General features: G+C 43.1%; 2 protein-coding genes across 2 annotated transcripts in view; both read right to left on the bottom strand.

Annotated features, from left to right (window-relative positions):
* Positions 1-268, bottom strand: part of LOC109324971 (SH3 domain-binding glutamic acid-rich protein-like) — a 48,649-nt gene extending 48,381 nt beyond the window's left edge. Inside the window, exon 1 of the mRNA XM_019557110.1 lies at positions 257-268. Coding sequence (XP_019412655.1) covers positions 257-268 — 12 coding nt within the window. The remainder of the gene's footprint in view (positions 1-256) is intronic.
* A 67-nt stretch (positions 269-335) lies between these two features.
* Positions 336-19,209, bottom strand: LOC109305826 (SH3 domain-binding glutamic acid-rich protein-like). Its single transcript, XM_019528956.1, has 2 exons — positions 18,991-19,209; positions 336-974 (listed from the first exon to the last, which is right to left on the bottom strand). The coding sequence occupies exons 1-2, from the start codon at positions 19,033-19,035 to the stop codon at positions 609-611; spliced, it is 411 nt and encodes a 136-aa protein (XP_019384501.1). The 5' UTR covers positions 19,036-19,209; the 3' UTR covers positions 336-608.
* Between the last annotated feature and the right edge of the window lie 501 nt (positions 19,210-19,710).

Below are 19,710 nucleotides of genomic sequence, written 5' to 3'. Positions count from 1 at the left end.
GTCTGCTCAGCTCTCCCGCAGAGCTCCTGCTCCTGCGGCTGCCAGAAGGGGACTGCTCCCTGGGCCTTCTGCCTGGGCTTAAGAAGGACTAAGCCCCGCCCCTTCCTGGCTCTAGGCTTCCCTGGTTGCTAAGGCAACCCACACCTGCACAGTCTTGGGGACGGGCAGTTACGCTTCCCCCTTCCTGCCACCAGAGGTCTCTGCTGAGCCAATTCCACCCTCCAGTCGCAGAGCACCTAAGAGCCCTGCGACACACCCCCATTGCCATTTTGAAGCATGGAGACACTAATACACAAGATGTAGAAGCTGGCTGGAGCATGCTAATTAGCACACTCCAGAAGACTTAATTAATCAATTAATTGAGTCCCAGCATGTCTACAAGCATCCACAGTGTCTTTCTCTGTAGAGGAAAGAAAATCCCCATATAGTTTACCAGCCAGAGATGCTCTGGTAAGTTTTCCCTCCTCCAGGTCCTTTCTGTGAAAGGAGATAATCAGGTACTCCATTTTCTTTTCATGTCTAATATTTCCTAAAACTATTAAAAAAGAATCCCTGATTATTTTAGGAACAATGGTTTTAGGGTACTTCTATAAAATCCTTATAAAAGCCTACAACGTTACGAAAAATATCAAATGCCTTGCATTTAAAATTTCATTTAACTTTATCCTAACCAGGCCATTGGTCGAATAAAAAGATATCACCCACTCCTTGCCTCTTGCATAATTCCTGGACCACCATAGCTTCAACATCACTCCAGCACTCCCTAAAAGTGTTAAATGACTTCTCACCCCACAGTACTGCTCCTCATTGAAGATCTGTGGAGGGAGAGGGATTCCATTTTGTGGCTTCTTTTCACCTGGGACATTTTCTCTCATCCATTTCCTGTTGTCCTCATCACCAGCTATGTCCATTGGCTGAAAGTCAATCTTGTTGGCCTCTAAAAAGCCCAGTACTTCCTGCTGTTTTTTCTTGATCTAGTTGGAAAGGGGAAAAAATAAGAATTGTTATTTTTGGGTAAGCTAAAAAAAACATGTTAACTTGTTATAGAGTGCAGGTATCTCTGTGCAGCTATCTCAGGATGGTGTCACACATTCAACTTAACAGCACATTCAAACAGTTTAGTGCCATTGTGGCATTGCAAAATTGCTTCCTTTCAAGGGAGGATTATCTGGATATTTCATCAAGTAATACATACTAACATGTACCAGCTTAATACATCACAATATTCCAATGCATGAACGGCACGTGCCCCTGGCAGCTGGTGGGGCACAGTGGCGGTGGGAGCATGGCAGCGGTGGAAGCGGTGGGAGCCCAGTGGCAGTAAACTGGGGAGCTCCTGCTGGTGCTGTCAGCGGCGGGGGGGGAGTGGTGAGCACTGATCAAGAATCAGTGACCACCCGCAGCCACCGCTGGCGGCAGCAGCAGCCAGCAGGGATTGCAGTGGTGGGGTGGCAAGTGGCTACCACCCGTGACAGTGTCAGTGGCACTTTCTTGCAGGGAGTGCACCGCCACATGCAGGGGATGCATGTGTACCTGCATGCACCCCCTACGTGTCACCCTGTTCCAATAATTTGCAACCACTGTACATGAACAGGTGACTACACCTTAGACTGGATACTCTATACAGGGTATAATAGCTCCCTTTAAACAACACTTACAAACATTTATTTACTTAGAATCATGCCCCTTTTTTTCCCCTTCTGTCCCCCTCTCTTAACATTTAAGACAGGCACAGGGACAATCAAGGAGGCTTAATTAATGGGATTTTTTTCACAATTTCTATATTTGAATAGATGCTTATTGGAACATCAGGAGCCATTGCAGTTACAAATTAAGGAAATTAAAATACAGCTTCAGTTCATATGTCTGTTAAAGATTTAACATTTCTTGCTTATATTGAGTCTAATGTTGCAACTGGAGCCCTGAAAACAATGCTGCAGCATATTCCATTGCTTTAAAACTAACTGTAATGTTGGGATTATCTAAATTTGCTTGTGAGAGACTTGCCTGGATTTGAGCCAAGCACAAGGCAAACAGGTCTTGTGTAGACTCCTTCCCACAGCCCTGCTATTCATATGTTCCTAACTAGTAACTGTGTTTCAAATCTGGGCTATGTGATAATTTAGTTACACATAAAAATGGTAACAAAGAGAATGATACCACCAAGATAATTTGTACTTATGACCAATCATGTGATTTGAAACCTGAGCTCCAGAAATGAAATATTTGAACACCGAGACCCAAAAAGGCACAGAGCCCATAGAATTCAGAGCTTTGCGATGAGACAAAAAATAAGCCTGAATATTGACTTACTACTGTATTTCTAAAATCTAATCTGCATAAAAAGTTGTAGTGGTTTGTCAGAGCATCTTATGGAAAGGATTAATTTCCAGTAGTATTAGAAGGATACAATTCTTTGCTCTCATTGAAAAAGTAGCAGCTAAGTGCTTGCTTCTGCAAAGAGTTTGCAATAGGAAGATGTTGTCTAAACTTTTAGGAAACAAACGTGCTTGCAAAGACGACTAAAACAACAAAACATTTCTGAATGCCAACCATAACAAAAAGTATTGAAAAGTGATATGGGTGGATATGTCTCTGACAAGTCTGGAGCAGCTTAATCTTTTTTCTTCTTTTGCTTGCTTGATTTTTTGTTGTTGTTTGCTTTGTTTTGTTTTTTTAAGATAACTGCTTTTAACATGATTGCTTAACTGTACAATTTTTGGGAAATGCTCTCATGGCACAAATAGCTGCTTTCAGATTGCACAGAGGCATTCCGTCTGGATAAATTACAGAAGAACATCTGTATAAACCAAACAAAATATGCATAAAATAATAATGAACCTAATGCTACAAAAGCCAGAATAGTCAATGTTGACAGCTGTAACTGCAGCATTAAAATAGCTCACTGAGCAAACCAAGTAAATCAAAGCAAATGTAGTTGATGGAGTAACACCAAGTAGTGTTCCATGAACACTGAGGGAGGTAACAGTGGTTGAACAACAAATATGGCATAGCCAAGCTTATGGTTTCTGTTAAAGACACAGGTGAAGAAGTTTTGTCCTAGTTGGTCCCCAGGTGAAGAAAAAACCAAATGCAGATGATTTGAAAAAGAGAGATGTCAGGAAGACAGAAAAAAAAAATAGAATAAAAGCCACTATATATAAGGCAGCTAAAATGCCAGCCTAGCTTGGAAGCTGGAGAATGGTAGTATTATGGAACACCCCCATCAATGTGACAGGTGGCCATCTTGGCACCATAAGTCCTGCCCCCATCACCCCACCCCTTTCCCCCCTTACATGGTGTGTGAAGTCACAAACCCTGCCCCTGCCCCAGTCACATGACACATGATATCACAAACCCCACCCGTTCCCCCAGTGATATGGTGTGTGACATCAGCAAACCCACTGCCAACTCCCAGTCACATGACGTGTGACATCACAAACCCCACCCCCAGCCACATGATGTGTGGCATCAGCAACTCCATCCCCACCCCCAGTCACATGATGCATGATATCAGATGAGTGTCCAGTCACATGGTGTGTGACACCACCAGCACATGGTCCATGACATCAGAAGGACAGCCCATTCAGGCACCAAAGCCCACCTCTCATGCTGCAAGACCTGCCCTAACATGGTACAGTCATGACCTATCAGGCCCTAGTCCACCAGGCACAGGCATGGCCTATGGGGTAGCAAGGGGATTGTGGCCCCTCTGACAACCCACCCCACCACCCCCAACCAATGGGCAGGGGTTTTAGAGGCCTCAGATCTCCCCAAGAACAGTGCCAAACCAACCAGAGCAAGTAGAGGGGTGGGGCCTAGGCTGCAAGCCCACCCAGCCTACCTGCTTTCCCAAGCAGGCCCTCTGTTTGTCTGAGACTGCACTAAGGCAAGCAGGGGCAAATATGGATTCTTACACAATGCCTGTAAGGTCTCTCACCTTCACCACAACCCCAAGACTTGTTAGACAGCCACTTAGAAACCATTACCATAGAAATAGTTTTGAGGAGGACAGCCCCCTAACCCAAAGACTTCCTTAGATGCCTGACCTGGATCTGGAAGCCCCAGTGAACATGCAAGAGGAGGCCCAGGCCCCCAAAGCAGACATTGAGATTTTGGAAGAAGAGAGTGACTTTGTGCCAGAGTCTGCATGAGAAGAAGAGGTCATCGGGGGAGCAGAGATACCGATAAGAGGTTTGAAGCATGGTTGTGGGGGACACTTAGATTTTGATGGTGGTGTGGGTTCACCCAATGGGTGGTGAGGTAAGAAGTAGCTAAGGATTCATTAAACAGTGGGTAACTAAGGCTTTTATTTGAACCATTCCGCAGTTAGATGGAGCCTTTTTAATGACTCGAGAAAACCTGCCCACCAGCACACCTGTAAAGCTGACACCAGAAAGAAGCAGCTGTTTTTGCAGAGAACAGAAACCAGATGATGATGACAATTTAAGAAGACAATTAGGCATTGAATCAACAGGTCCTGTTTCACATCAAGAACATAAAATCTTCACAAAATCTCTTATGCATGTTTCTTTTTATGGCATAATGAAATAGTGTTTGAGGATTAGACTTCTTGAAAAGTGCTGGGGTTTTATTTTTGATAAGGGGGGTCAAGGTTCTCATGATTGTGTTATTTGGTTATATCGAGATACAAATCAACATATTTTAAGACTAAAGGGAATCTTTTTTAGTGGTAACTGAGGGAATCTTTTTTAGTGGTGACTGTCTTAAAACATTTGGTATATACTTTTACTTTATATACAGTACACAGACATGTTTTTTTCTTACTGTATTATTTAATTTTTAATACAGAGGATTTATTCATTGTATCATTTGATTTTTATTACAGAAAACTTATCTAATAGGACAAACACATGCAATTTTTCCACAGCAAGGTAAACATTTATTATAAAATGGAGGGTTATTTGTGGCTGTGTTAATATAAGCACACTAAATTATAACAACTGCTTGTTAACTGTTTGTTTTTAAATGGAGTCCCTTCTTCTAAAATAGAAAAGCAAAACAAACACATACATTCATGGTTTTTATCCAGTGGTAAGGTAAATTTTCTGAAATCAGCTTTTGAAAGGTTATGTGTTTCTCTGTGGGGAGAGGTTAGATGTGTATGAATTAGTCCCCTATGAATGTAGAATTAGGGGTGGGGTGGTGGTCGGCCCTGTGAGTATAGAGATAAGGGGTTAAACCTTTTTTTGTTTGCTTGTTATTTGGATATGTGTGAATTAGTGTCCATCCTCCCCCACCCGAATGTGGAGATAGAGGGTGGGGTTAAGCAAATTTTAAATTTGTAGTGTGTGAGGCTTAGCTATAAATTTATGGAAAGTGAATTCTCAGCGCTGAGATATAAAATTTATATTTCCTAACTGATCACATGCAACACTCCCAAAGAATGGTGGGAACCAGGTCAGAGACCTCTAAAAACACTATAAAAACATAGAAATGCTCAGCCTGCAGATCCTAATGCCCAAGGATCAGAAGACTATCAGGACAGAACAGAAAAGCATGGTTTCTTAGAAGAAAACATGCCACCTAAAATAGTAATTGCACAATATAAAAGCAGTACAAACATAATAATTATCACTTATAAAACTGGGTATTGATATCAAAATATAAGGGAACCTATTTACAAAGAGGGAAGAGAAAAATAAAACTTACTACCTAAAATAAAATGTTAAAGCTTATCCTACACCTTAGCTTACTTATACTTATCTATAGGGAATAGAGAGGGAGAGAAAAAGTCAGAAATGGCTCTGAGAAAACCACATGTAAAAACACGAGGATTAACACCCCCAAAGCAGGTGATCTAGACCCCATGAAAAAGAAACCCAGGACTGATTGCTCACATACTTTAGAGAAAGAGGAGAGTCTTCCTCCTTTTTGAAAAGATCTCGATTACTCTGGAAAAACAAAACATGGGGTTTTGTGTGGGGGGTGGTACTGGTAGTGCCTTGAAAGATCATGATTATTGTAAAAACCAAAAGAGGGGAGGGTTTGAGGGGGTGGGTAACTATCTTGCCTTAAAAGACTGTGATTATTGTGAAAACAAAAAGAGGGAGGTTTTGGGTGGCACTGGCACACATATACATCTCAGAAATTGTGTGAACAGTGTTTTGAAAGATCATGATTACTCTTGGAGCAAAAGAGTAAATTTTATTCAGAGAGGAGGTAGGTTTTATGACCCAGACAGCAGTCATGGCATATATCATGAGAGGGGGAGCCATGATAAACCCAGGGGCAAGAATGGGGTGCTTAGCAGCAGTGGCTTGTGGGGCAAAAGGTAAGGGCCTGGTTAAAGAGGAATGTGGGGAAGGCTAAGTGCCTGTTGAAAAAAAAAAAGAGATCCCCTAGTGATGGTGCTTCAGAAGACCCTTTAGAGGGCCCCTCAAATGCTCCCCCTCCTCCCAGGCCTGACCCTCCTCCAGGACCTGAAGAACCAGAGAAGTGGGATGGTGAATATGAGTTAGCATAAGTCATGTCAAGTTTCCATTTTGTATGTCAAGCCTCCATCTTGTATCCTCTGCCTGGGCATCCTCTGTGTTGCAACTGTATGATTCATGTACCCCTCCCATGTAAATTGGTTCCCAGATGAATGAGAGTGATTGGGAATGATTGAAATACAGTGGTAGCAGGCCTCTACTGAATGGCTTGTAACAACCGGGCCATCACCTCGCATTGATTCATCCAGGAACCACGGACCTCACCCAGGAACAGAGACAAGAACCCTGCATTTGAAAGACAAAAGACCCTGCAGAACCAGCAACTCTACCATTGTACCCCACCATTACAGACACCCAAAACTGCACATCCCTGCATGGAGCACACATGCTCAGTACACCAGGGGCAGACCCTTGCCTGGGCATGCCTCCTGTCACTAGGGTCACACAAGATCTGCCCCTATAAAAAGGGGCAGTGAAGACAGACCCAGTGGGATGCCCTCTCCATCTGGACCAGCACCATGCCACACCACCAATCCACCCAGAGGCCTGCTGGCAACCCCCCTCTGGACAACACCTACTGGACAAGGACCCCTTTCCAGCCTGGATAGGTAACTATCACCCCCCGCCCCCCTTCAACCAAGGACTTGGATTCTGCTTCTCTTCCCTACCTGGACTCCAGCCCTTCCTGCTGCCATTGTGAGTGCTTTTGTGTGTGTGTGTGTGTGTGTGTGTGTGTGTGTAAACCAATAACTTTGTGGGGCTATGTAGTGTGTTGTCTGTGTAATAAAATTGTTTTTGGACCCCTAAGTTGGGTTTTACTTTACTATGGTTTGGCCGTGTTCCAATCTCTGCTCCTCACACCTCTAACTTCTGTCTCATTTCTCCCTCTCCTGCTTCTGGCTCACTGCCACCTCCAACACCTGTACTGAGCTCCCCTCTGGCTCCAAACCCATTTCTTTCCCAGTGTCTTATCCCCACTGCCTTTTCCTTTTCCCCTGAGCAACCAGGTTTCCGCCTCAGTTTCTTTCCTGGCTGTCTCCTCCTTGCCACCACTTATCTGCCCTGCACCTCTCCCCTCAACATCTCAGCTGTCTGCCTCAGTTTCCAGCCCCAGTCTACCTTAAGTAAACCCAAGCCTCAGATCTTCAGCTAATTTCTCTGTAGTTCACCGGTTCTAATCCAGGTTCTGGCAACTTTCACTCCCTACACTTTAACTCTCTCTCTTACCTTCCCCCAAGTATCCCAGGTACCCCAAGCACACACATACCCACTATATCCACACTAGAAACTGGTGTGTGTGTGTATATATATATATGTCATTGTGTTCATGATATACAAATTAGTGATCTGTGTCTAACTTTTGGGGTGTATAGTGTATGTGCTTGAATTGGTGATAGGTATGCATGTGCCTAGGCTGTTTTGGATGTGTATGTGCCAGAGCTGGTTGTGTGTGTGTGTGTATGCACCTAATTGATTTGTGTTTGTAGATATGCAATTGTGTCACACCCTCCTGTCCAACAACGCAATATTGAGATCCTGAGAGTTGGTCTGACCCCACAGAGCAACACTGTTACAAAGCCAGAGAGAAATACTACTTGATTCGACATTTCAGCTGGTTGTGGTTGTTGTGACAGGTGCGGGTGGTGGGAGCTGTAGAGTTATAAGCTCTATCCCCTATTCCCAGTTCACTGCTAAAAAGAGGGAGCATTTAATTGATCTGTATACCTTTGATACTAACCTGTGCTTTGCAGTCAGTCTATTTATTACAAAACATAAAGGGGCCACAGATTCTGAACTGCTAGATGATGCCAAAGAACTGCACAGGAAATTAGGCCTCTCTATACATCAAAAGGTTATGTTCCACCAAGTAACTTTGAAGACCTTGAATAGGTTAACATTCATATAGTAATACATAAAGAAAAAATGGGTGGAGTTTATTTAAAACACGTGACACACCCAGATACCCCGACACCTGTTTTCATTTGCTATATTATGAGCATTGTTACAGTATTTTGGATGTGAAAAAGGTGTTTGGCTTGAGAAATTAATGCAATCTTTGTCAGACGTTGTACAGTCATAGCCCCACATGCAGGTTCCGATGTCGTGACTGCGCTGACAACATGGGCAAGACACAGAGGTGCCCTGATGGTAAACTGTTCTGTTATTTCAAAGAGTGCTTAGAAAGGCACATGGCTCTGACCTCTGAAAACTGGATCAAATGTTTGACTAAAACTTTGTGCAGTGAGTATAAATCTTATGTGAACAAAAAGCACAAGTGCAAAGGGAGGCAGTGCAAGCAGTTATGGAAAAATCACGGATGTAAACTAGTGTTAGTGCTTTCTGCAGCAGATTACAAAGCCTGAAATATGTGTGGGGTACATTTTGAATGTATGTAGGAGACAGGGGTGCATGTGCCCAATTATTTTTGCAAAGGAGCTAAAGACGGGGGTGGGGGGGAACCTCAAAAAGCCACAGGCAAATACCCCAAAAAGGCTCATAAAGCTAAGGCCAAAAAACCAAAAAGCACTTGGGAATTTAAGGGCAAAGTGTGTCTGTCTGATTTTATTAAGGTCTTTATGGATAAAAAGTTTAAGCACTACACCTTTATAGCTCACAACACCAAAAGCTATAATAGTTATTTCATCAGTAGCCAGTTATTGAAAGAAAAAATGGGTGTGAAACTAATCAGCCAGGGCAGTAAACTCATGTGTATAGAAGTGACCAAGCTAGGCATCCATTTCATAGATTCCTTAAACTTTTTGCCAGTGAAACTTAGCAAGTTTCCCCAAGTGATGGGGTTTGAAGGGTGCAAAGGATATTTCCCACATTTTTTCAACACGGCAGAAAACCTAAATTATGTGGGACCTCTCCCAAAGGTGGAGTACTACAGTGTTGAAAATATGATGTCTGGTGAGAAAACAGTTTTTAGAATAGTATCAGGATAACTGCAATAAGACCTTCGACATGCCTGTTATTGTCAGCAGGACATAAACATTTTGAAAGATTCTTGCCTTTTCTACAGGGATGAGATTATGAAAATGAGATGGTGGGTAGACCAAGTGAAAATAGATGGTAAACTCCAAAATGTGAAATGCTGCATAGATCCTTTCCAATACATCATGCTGGCCCCCGTCTACATGGCTATGTACAGGTTTATGTCTTTAGAACCACAGACCATAGCGCTTCTCCCCTCGGACAACTATTACAGACAGAAAAAGAGGTTTTCAACCCCCACATTTACCCAGTGGCTAATGTGCATCTTGGAGAAAGAAAATATTTAAATTCTGCATGCTTTACAGGGTGGGGAATTTCAGATAGACCCCTATTTTTTTAGACAGTTATGCCAAAATCAATGGGGAACCCATGGCATTTGAATTTAATGGGTGCTTTTTCCATGGTTCTGTCACTTGCTACAATGAAAAAGACCAGAACCCATTGACAGGGATCACCTATGGGTTTTTGAATTACCAGGCATTGCACAAGACCAGTTATCTCAAGAGAGAGGGGTTTACCATTAGGACCATTTGGGAGCATGAGTGAAGGGCTCTGTTAGAAATGGATGGGGAGCACGCAGATTTTTTTAAGCAGAACACAGCTGCCTTTGCCTCTGGTACCTAGGGATGTTCTTTTTGGGAGTAGAACTCATGCCATCTGTCTTTATTACCAAAATAATCCTGGTAAACAAATACACTATTACAATTTTACCAGCCTTTACCCCTTCATAAACAAAACAAAGCAATACCCAATCAGACACACTGAAATCATTTGTGACAATTTCAGACCCCTGTCGAGCTATTTTGGAATAGCCAGGGTGAAACTGCACCCACCTCAAAACAATTTTTTCCCTGTGCTACCTGTCAGAGTGAATGGGAAGCTTCTGTTCCCACCATGCCACCTCCGCGCAGGAACAAGACAGCAAAAGTGCAACCACACTGACAAAGAGAGGGTCCTCCTGGGCACGTGGTACACACCAGAACTGAATAAAGCTATCCCCAAGGGGTACAAAGTAGTTAAAATCTATGAAGTCTGGCATTTTGCCAAATGGTCTAACACCATTTTTTTCACAGTATATAAAACTGCACTTCTGGCAGAAGCAGGAAGTCTCAGGCTACCCTGCTTGGTGTATTAACTGAGAAAAACAAGACAGATATATGGCCAATTTCTTCCAAAAAGAAGGCATGGCTTTACACCCAGAGCGTATTAAACCCAACCCTGCAAAGCTCCAAATAGCAAAGTTGTTTCTAAATTCTTTGTGGGGTAAATTCAGTCAGAAAACCAACCTGCCTAACACCAGCATCAGGAGAGACCCTGAAGAACTCTGGCTACTGCTTTTCTCCCACCTATGAAATTTCATCTTGAGACTTTATTGACAGCTTGAGTGTCTTGGAAGCCCAACAGGGAGCATTACACTCTCTCAGGTAATATGAACATGTTTATAGCCTGTTTCACCACTGCTTATGCACGCTTAGAGTTGTACGAGCTGCTAGACAGATTGCAAGACCGGTATCTGTATCATGACACAGATTCCATGATATTTGTGAGCCATGACAGAGATTGGAACTCCCTGCTAGGTGATTATTTAGGTGAGCTCACCAGCAAAATTCCATCAGATGAACACATCAAGGAGCTTGTCGGCCAGTCTAGAAACCTACCGGTACAAACTGTCTGGGGTGAAGGATTGCTTGAAGGTCAAAGGGATTATGACTATACATACTTTCTATGGGTTGAAGTGATGGATACATCCCCCTTTTAGCTATTTAATTGCAGACATATAGCCTATCAAAGTCTGTAGGTACTAACATGTCATTATTTCATTTCAAAGAAATAACAGTTCTGAGACAGACATGAAAAATTTCTGGAGGGGGTGTGTGTAAGTACACACTGGGGAGTTAAGAAAATGACTTTACCAATCATCTTCTATCCTTATTCAAGTCACTTACACTTTTTAAAGTGTATGATTTTGCCCACATCCATGCCACTTTTTGGTACTGCCATCATCAGTCAGCAATTTCATATTATCTTACTTCTCCATGAACCATGTTCTATACTCATGTATACCCACATACATTCTACAGTCATGTATATTTCTTAATACTACTTTCAGTCTATCTGCACCACTATGTTCCAACTACAGCCCAGCAGTCAAATATAAATTTAGCCTCTCCCATGCCTTCATCCAATTAATTACAACAAAGATTAGATATACCACCTACTCCATTCAGCCATGCCCATCCAGCACTTCTTCCAATTCCTGCAGTAGAAGCCATTTGCACCAGTTTTAATATAATTGTTTCCTTTAAAGACATTTTCAACCCCAGTTCTTATCAGTCTTGAGCTTGTGTTTTCAGAAAAATCTGTAATACCGGGAAAAAAATCTATGTTTTGGAAAAGATGTGTTAATCCTGCAGGCCTAATCATCAGTGGTCTGGGTTTTCCGTTTCCAATGGAAAAACAGAGAAAACCATGGATTTCCCACCTTTTAGCAAAAAACCTGGGGATTTCCCACTTTCGCAAAGAGCTATGCAGGCTGGCAGAGTTCCAGCCTGCAAGAGCTAATTGGAAAAAGGGCAAGAAAACCTCCAGCCCTGCCTGGAGGGGACGGGCGAGAGGGAAGGGTGGGGCCTGAGGCTCTCACTCACCCAAGGCTTGTATCAGGCACACTTTCCTTCCTGGAGCCTGTGATGTCAGTGGAGCTTGGAGGGCTTGGAGGACATGGGGTAGGGCTGGGGAGGGAAGCTGGCTGTGGGGCTGAGCTGGCTGTGGGGGAAGCTAGCTGTGGGAAACTGGCTGGGTGCTGAGGGAACTGGGAGGTGTTAGGGGAAGACATGGAGTGCCCGCCAATGTGGACCCAGAGCAGTGAAGTATGAGGCATGGAGCCTCCTCAGGCCAATAGTGCTGCTCCAGGTCCACGTGCCACCGGCCAGGCAGGCACTTCATATGGGGCTTTCCCCAACACCTCACCCTCCCTCCGCCCCCAGCCAGTTTCCAACAGGAGTTTCTCTGGAAGACACACATGCACACCCCATCAGGTAAGAGGAAGGGCAAGGGAAAGGGCTGGGATGGCCAGATGGAGAATGGGGAGGGTCTCTGTGCCTGCTTCCAGGTGCAGGTCCAGGGGGACAAGGGCAGTGGTGCCCCTCTGTGGGCTGCACACATGCTGCCCAGCCAGACAGGGAGGGCAGTTTACACACCGTGTCTGCCATTGCCCCACGCTGCACTGCTGCACCGCTTTGCCATAGCCAGTCACACATGTGGCTCTGTGGGCAAGCAGCATGGGGCACAGCAGCAGTAGTGTGGGGGGGGGGTGGCAGTGGCAGCCACCGTGTGTGAGCACTTCCCCCCCATCAGTGCCCTTCTGAGGGCCACACACGTGCTGCCTGGCTGGCCGGACTGGGGGGTAGGGACTCGCACACAGTGGCCGACAATGCCACCAATCTGTGCTGCCACTGCCGTGCCCCACGCCACTTCCCCACAGAGCCACATGTGCAACAGGCTATGGAAAAGCAGTGTGGGGTGTGGCAGTAGCAATGGCAGTAGTGTGGGGCAGTGGCAGCCACCACGTGCAAGCCCCCTGCCTCCCATCCAGCCAGGCAGTGCGTGTGGGCCCACAGAAGGGCACTGCTGCCCTCACCCCCCCAGCCTTGATCCTGGGAGCTGGCACAGAGACACACTCCCCACCCCATTTTCAATCTCCCCCCCCAGCCCCTTCCCTTTCTTCTGCCCCACCCCTTTCCCCCACGCACACTTACCTACTGGGGGGTGGTGTACATGTGTCTGTGTCTATTTGTCTATGTCTGTGTCTGTGACTGTTTCTGCCTTTGTGGGGCTGGATGGCTGTTGTGGGGACAGTGAGAGGCACGAGTAGGGCTGGGGGGATGTTATGGTGGGACTGAGGGGCACCAGCAAGGCTTGGGGGGACACAACTGTGAGGGAGCCTTTAAATTTAATCATGGATTTTGGGGGTTTTATCAGAGAATTTGCAATTTGTTATCAGAGAATTTGTGATTTTTTTATCAGGGAAAACCAGGATCCCTGGTTATCATATTCTAAATTTCCTAATTTCTTTCTAAATTCTCCATTCAATTTTACCTGGGTATGGTACTGTATGAACACTGAGTTATTATTATAAACAACAAATTAATTTGTCACATTTTTATAAAGAAGCCATTATTATGGTATAAGCAAAAAACAAATTGAAAAATCAGGACATGTTAAAAATTAAGCCAGAAAGCCAGAGAATCTACCATGGCAGACATGCCCTTAGGTACCTGGCTGACCAAAAGAATCTCTCAGCTGAACAATATTTAGAGAGAAAAATGCAATCGGACTTAACAATGTATAGGACATATAGAATGTATCCACACTTGCAAAGTAGACTAATTAGTTCCACAGTAAAGTGTCACCATCTACACATGCACTGGTATTAGGGCACAATATGCTAATTAACTCTGTTGTAAAATGGTATTGTTGGGGACAGTACTATCTTACAGCAGAGTGATTTACTGCACTGAAATGCATGTGTAGATGGTTAGTGGGCAGGGGCCAGACTCCTGCCTGCCACTTAGCCACACAGTTTGTGTCCGAGCCAGTCCCCTCCACTGCCTAACACCACCATCCCCCAAAGCCTCCTGTCAGCAAGTTTACTCCAGCTCAAACTGCTCCAGAGTTTATTGCATCACCTTAATTGCACGTGTAGATGCATCTACAGAGAGAGGCCCAGAATAGTCAGGCACAGCAGAGCCTTTCTGGTAAGCTGTGTTTGACAGAATGGGAAATATTCAGATGTAGATGCTTAAAGTTAGACAGACAGACAGAGAAACAGACAGACAGACAGACAATTCTCCCTGGAGATCAGTAGAGAAAAGGCTATTATTCCCATTTGACAGGGTTACATTCTACCATGCAGTCAGTACCATATACCTAAAAGATGAAGCCAGAATGTTTAAATAAATAACATCTATTGGGCACTTAAGAGCAATAGATGGTATTTAGCCATTTAAGTACCAGTGGCAGTTTCATTTATTGTGGAGTAAAACATTTTCCTCTGTGTCCATAATATCCATAGCCTATTTACTGTCCACTTGCCCCTGGGTGCCCAACAGCAAAAAAGGGCACCTAAATCAGCAAGTTTTTAGAAGCAGGATCATTAAAATTGGCAAAGTTGACTCAGTTTTTTAATATGATGCTACAAAGACAACCTGTTCCTGGCTGTGTGCTGACAGAGAATTGTTTATGTTTATTACAGCTTCTGTTGTTTGGCTCTGTGGGTGGTGACAGACATGCAGCTCCCCACTGTAACTCATGGCACTTTATAGAAAGCACCATGATTTAGCAACCCCCCTCTGACCCAACAGATGTTCAGTGTTTGGTTGGGAAGGGGAGGATCAAGCTCCACTTTGGAGTCAATCCAGCAGAATGCAGAACCTGCCCCCTCTCCTCCCATCTCTGGTGCTGTCTGCAGGATGTGACAGGGGGAAGGCAGGGGAGAGAGCTCTGGTCTGGGCTTTTCCCAGCCTGCACTGAGGAGTGGGGAGGAGGTGTGGATTGGAGGTGTCCTAAGGTGGGAAAGAGGGCAAACAGGAGTTAATGTTTGTCCCCTCCTCATGCACAGAGACAAACAGAAGTTAATGAAGGAGCTTCACTTTGGAGCACATTCATGTGAACTTTCATTAAATGAGGGTTAATTTGTCATGCCATCAAGCACTTTTAAAGCAATCTGCAGATGTACACTTCTGTCAGGGCATGGCTGTAGAGCACTTTCAAGGGGCCAATCATGCAACAAATATCACTTCTGTCCATGCCCTAAATGGTAAGAAGTGTTTCCCTCACTATTTGAAATATGAACTCCAGTCTTCCTATGGACAAATCCATCCTCTTGTTTTTCCCCAGTGTCAGTTCTCTGGTGTTTCAGACAGAACAAGAGAAGACAATGGTTCTATATTCAGTACATTCTTATTAAATGAGTGAGTGAAGTGAAAATATGTCTATAGGTTCAGTGCTGAATAGAAAATTTTGATTGCCCTCACCTGGCTAGAATCCTACTTGTGACCTCTTCTCCTTCTCCCCTGCTCCCAGGGACTAGACCAGAGGTCAGCAATGTTTTTGGGCAGAGTGCCAAAAATACCCACAACCTTGACTTGTAAGATGTTGGTGTGCTGGGGCAGATTACAGGGAAGCTGTGAGGGGCCTGATCCTTGTTGTGGCAGTACAGCCCTGGCCCCTTCCCCACCATCCACCAAGCAAAATGCCTTTGCGTGTGACGCTCTGGCACCCATGCCAGGGGTTGCTCACTCCTGGACTAGACAGCTATATTAACACATGCAGTTACAAACATATTCCCATAACATTTACATACTATCAAAGCATAGCAGAAAGCTAAATAATGTAATCAAGAAAGAGTCGTAACACTTTAAAGATCTGGTGCACATCGGTTATTTAAGTGCCTAATTCCCATGGATTTCTATATTTTAAAAGATATTACCCTTCCTCTCTATTTGACATACAACCTCAAACCTAACTATGGAACAAATGCACCCTACTCCATCCTATGGGAGTTCCAAAACAGTCTAGCAGCTTGGCACATGGAGCATTGATTCATCTGGTTTTATCACTATAAATTGATTCTTTATAGGTAGGCGAGCACATAAAAAGATCAGACAAAAAGATTTCTGATGTCTCTTAACCATAAACAGCAGAAAAGATCAGCAGAAGTACAATCATTTTCTTACCTTAAGAAATGAAAATCCTCCTTATGATTTAAGATATGTTTTATTAAGTACACTATAAACTAGGAGGACATTATCCATGTCTAAACACATTCATGGATTGTTAGAAAATTACTTCAATTTTTATGACTCCTTTCATATAGATATATCTGTATAATAAAAGTAGGTGCTAATTCTCAGCTTTCCTTCATGAATAGTTCTGCAACAGCTGTATGTTTTTATTAGGAGACAGATAGTAAAAGATAAATCATTTAACATATATTATAAATTAGTGGGGGGCGGGGGGTGGAAATATATGCAATAGAGTTAGCTCCAGAGTTACAGTGATTCACCTCATTTGAGAATCTGGTCCAAGGCAACAACATGCATTCAAGACTCAAACTGTATTTACTGCAGGAAAACTTTTAAGTCACTAACTAATTGCAAATATAGATCTACAGGATCATGTTTTAAACAATAGAGTTCTGTCAATTTACATCAAGTAAGGTAAGGACCATTTTGTTTTGAAACACAATAAAAACAAATAAGTATTTGATAATAAATGTAAATAGCCACATTTGAGAATGTATCTATGCTTTTAGGACACTTAGATTTTCAATTTAAATTCTTTGTGGGTGAAATTCACTGTAGTGCAGAGAAATGTAGTACAAGGGTGAAGCAAAATAAGGTTTTAGTTGGATTTATGTGATGAATAGGTTTTGCAATGCTTCTGTTCATGTTTTGAGTTTTACCTTGTGTGCATGAAAATCCAGTAAAGATGTATTAAAAGGAGACTTGCCATCCCTAATGTTCAAGGGTGACGTTACAATAATAATATAATTTATTAGAAAACTACTCAAGCTGAAAATTTTGTTATGGTGTAATTTAAGTTGCAGATAATACCTATATTCTTAGTGTACTAATTTTCAAGAACAGTGGAGTCAAAACATGTGTACACACCTTTAGTATGAAAAGCTCAGGAAGGGAAGAATTACATTTGTACTTGTCAAGCATTAGTGTATACATATGGTTGACATAGCGTTCATACAATTTACTGTTTAGCATTTTCTGTATCAGCATTTCTCAACCTGTGGATCACAACCCAAGAGTGGGTTGCAAGAATATATGAAAGAGTCGTGAGCAAACTTTAAAAATGGATCAACAAACATTAAAAAATGGATTCTCCTTTAAAGGAGAAAAATGTGGGCAACCATGGCTTTTCCCTTGCAGGCTGGCAGGGTTCCAGCCTGTAAGGGGCTGCATGGGGCCCCCATGTCCCACACACCCACGCCCTGCCCCACACACTGGAAGTGAGGGGCACTGAGTCAGGACTGGCCACTGATGTTTACAAATGGGTCCTGGTAAAAAAAAGGTTGAGAACTACTGCTCTATACATCCTCTTCAGTGTCTTCCAACATGGAGAGGCATTTGCTATAACTGCCAGCTAGAGGATTAAGATTCTAATTTAGCAAAGCATCTGAAGATGCTTAATTCTAAACTTATGAGTAGTCCCCTTGATATCAATTTAAGTACACAGTTAAGTGTTTTGTGGAACAGGGTCCTTATGCCTTGAGCCCAAGCCATAGGGGTTCATTCTGAGTTCAGTGTCAGATTCATTCCTTGGAATGACCAAAAATGACAGCCATTACACACATTAGAAAACTCTGCAGAGTGACTTCAGTCATCCTTGCAACCTTTCACTGGGGATAGCTGATTGGAAATAAAGGTAGGTACAAATCACCTTACATAAGAACATGGTACGTTTGTATATGGTAGGCAAATAACACTTTTATAGTTAAAATTAAAAGGTTGGCAAAAGAGGTCTAAAATGACTGCAGTAATTAAGGAATTTTAACCTAATAAAAAACCATTGCTAACCAAAGTTACTAAGAGTTTTGCAGTTTCTTTGTTATGGCCTGATTTCAGTTTAGTGAGGGCTCTTCTTAGATCATTTATGAAGGACAGCAGCTCTCCAGCTTTTCCAGAGCTTTAAACTCTGGAAGTTTCTTAAGGAGGTGGTGTTGGTGTCAGAGAACTAGAGATGTAGTTACAGTTATGTGCCTGCACCAGCCAGTTTGTTTAATAGTGTCACTGTGACTGAGTGCTTGCCAAGGCAAAGCTGCAATGTGAGCTCCTCTGGGAACTGGATATAAAAGGAAACAGTCCTTTCCCAGTTTCCACCTCCTGTGGACTTCCAGCCCTCTCTTCTGTTCACATGCCCTTTCTTTCAGCCAGTGCGCTGGGCTGACAATTGCAGCAGCAAGCTTCAAAACTAAAAATCCGCAGTATAGCAAAACAAGAGACAAAAAGGAGGTGGGAGCAGAGGGAGGAGATAATCATTAGGAATCCTCTGTACAAATTATTTGTGCTTTAGTTCCAGCTCTTTCCTGGAAATACCACTCCTAGGCAACACTGTTACATTCCTACAAAGTCACAGAGTATTTCTCAAAAAATAATTTACATAATTTCTACTGTAAATAGCTTAGTTAAATATTTTGTGGGAATACTGTAACCCCTCCCTCTATGCACATATGTTGTATAAATAGTTTGCAAATAGTTTTAAAGTGTGCAGTTGACATGACATGTTATACATAAATATATTAAGTATAATTAGAAATTAGATACAAACAGGCCACATTAATAGTAATTCTCTGCATGCTGAGACACTTGCAAGAATTAGCCAGCAGACACAAGAGTAAAGACCTCTCGGTGTCTTTTGCATGTTAAGGTCCAGACTATCCTGGTAACTAGCCCATATATAGATAAATGTTAATTCACAAAACATATTGTTCCTAAGTGAGGATTAAACATACATTAAATGAGACACCTACCGCTGTAGAGCCACAAATGGTGGCTACAAAGACTTTGATCACCATTCTGGCAACAATACAAATGAATCCGTGGAACAAACAAGTTTGTTATCAACAAGTCACTGGAGCCGTGAAAGTAATCCTAATATGCAGGAGCTTCTAGGGTAGCCAGAATCCCAAATGAATCCCCCTTTTACACCTCTCTAATGAGTTCAGCCTTTCCCACCCACTGATACCATGGGTTTCCCTACTTCATTGGCTCTTAGGTATTTTGGGAGTCTAGAGGCCAGTAAAGGATTGGTTGGTAAAAGTATCCATAGCAGGGGGATTTGCACCTGCCTCTGGCCTCATCACTTTAGATTGACCGGGTGACAGTCCATAAAAGGCAAGGGAAAGTGGTGCACCAATCAGACAAGGCAAGAGAAGTGTTTTGGGAGAAAGGAAAGGGATCTCAGTGCTAGACCTTCTCACAAAGCAGCAGGACAATGTTTAAAATTGTGTCAGCACTTTCATATCAGCTCCTTGTATGTAGGGGGCCACACCCTCTCTCTCTGACCTAAATAAGAGCTTGATTTGAAAATCATGCATACAGTTTGAAAACAACAGTAGTGGAGATTAGCCTGTACTAAGCCAAAGCTCCAAATATCCTGAGCTTTGAGGAATTCAGATCACATGCCATGCTTCCTGACTCTGGCTCTCCGCTGAGATATATGTTATGCATTATTTTTTGGAGCGAGATTT

The sequence above is a fragment of the Crocodylus porosus genome, unplaced genomic scaffold (assembly GCF_001723895.1).
Source record: "Crocodylus porosus isolate Cpor-Errol unplaced genomic scaffold, CroPor_comp1, whole genome shotgun sequence".
Taxonomy (NCBI): Eukaryota; Metazoa; Chordata; order Crocodylia; family Crocodylidae; genus Crocodylus; species Crocodylus porosus.
The sequence above is the reverse complement of the archived record's forward strand: the minus strand, read 5'-3'. Positions and strand labels throughout refer to the sequence as shown.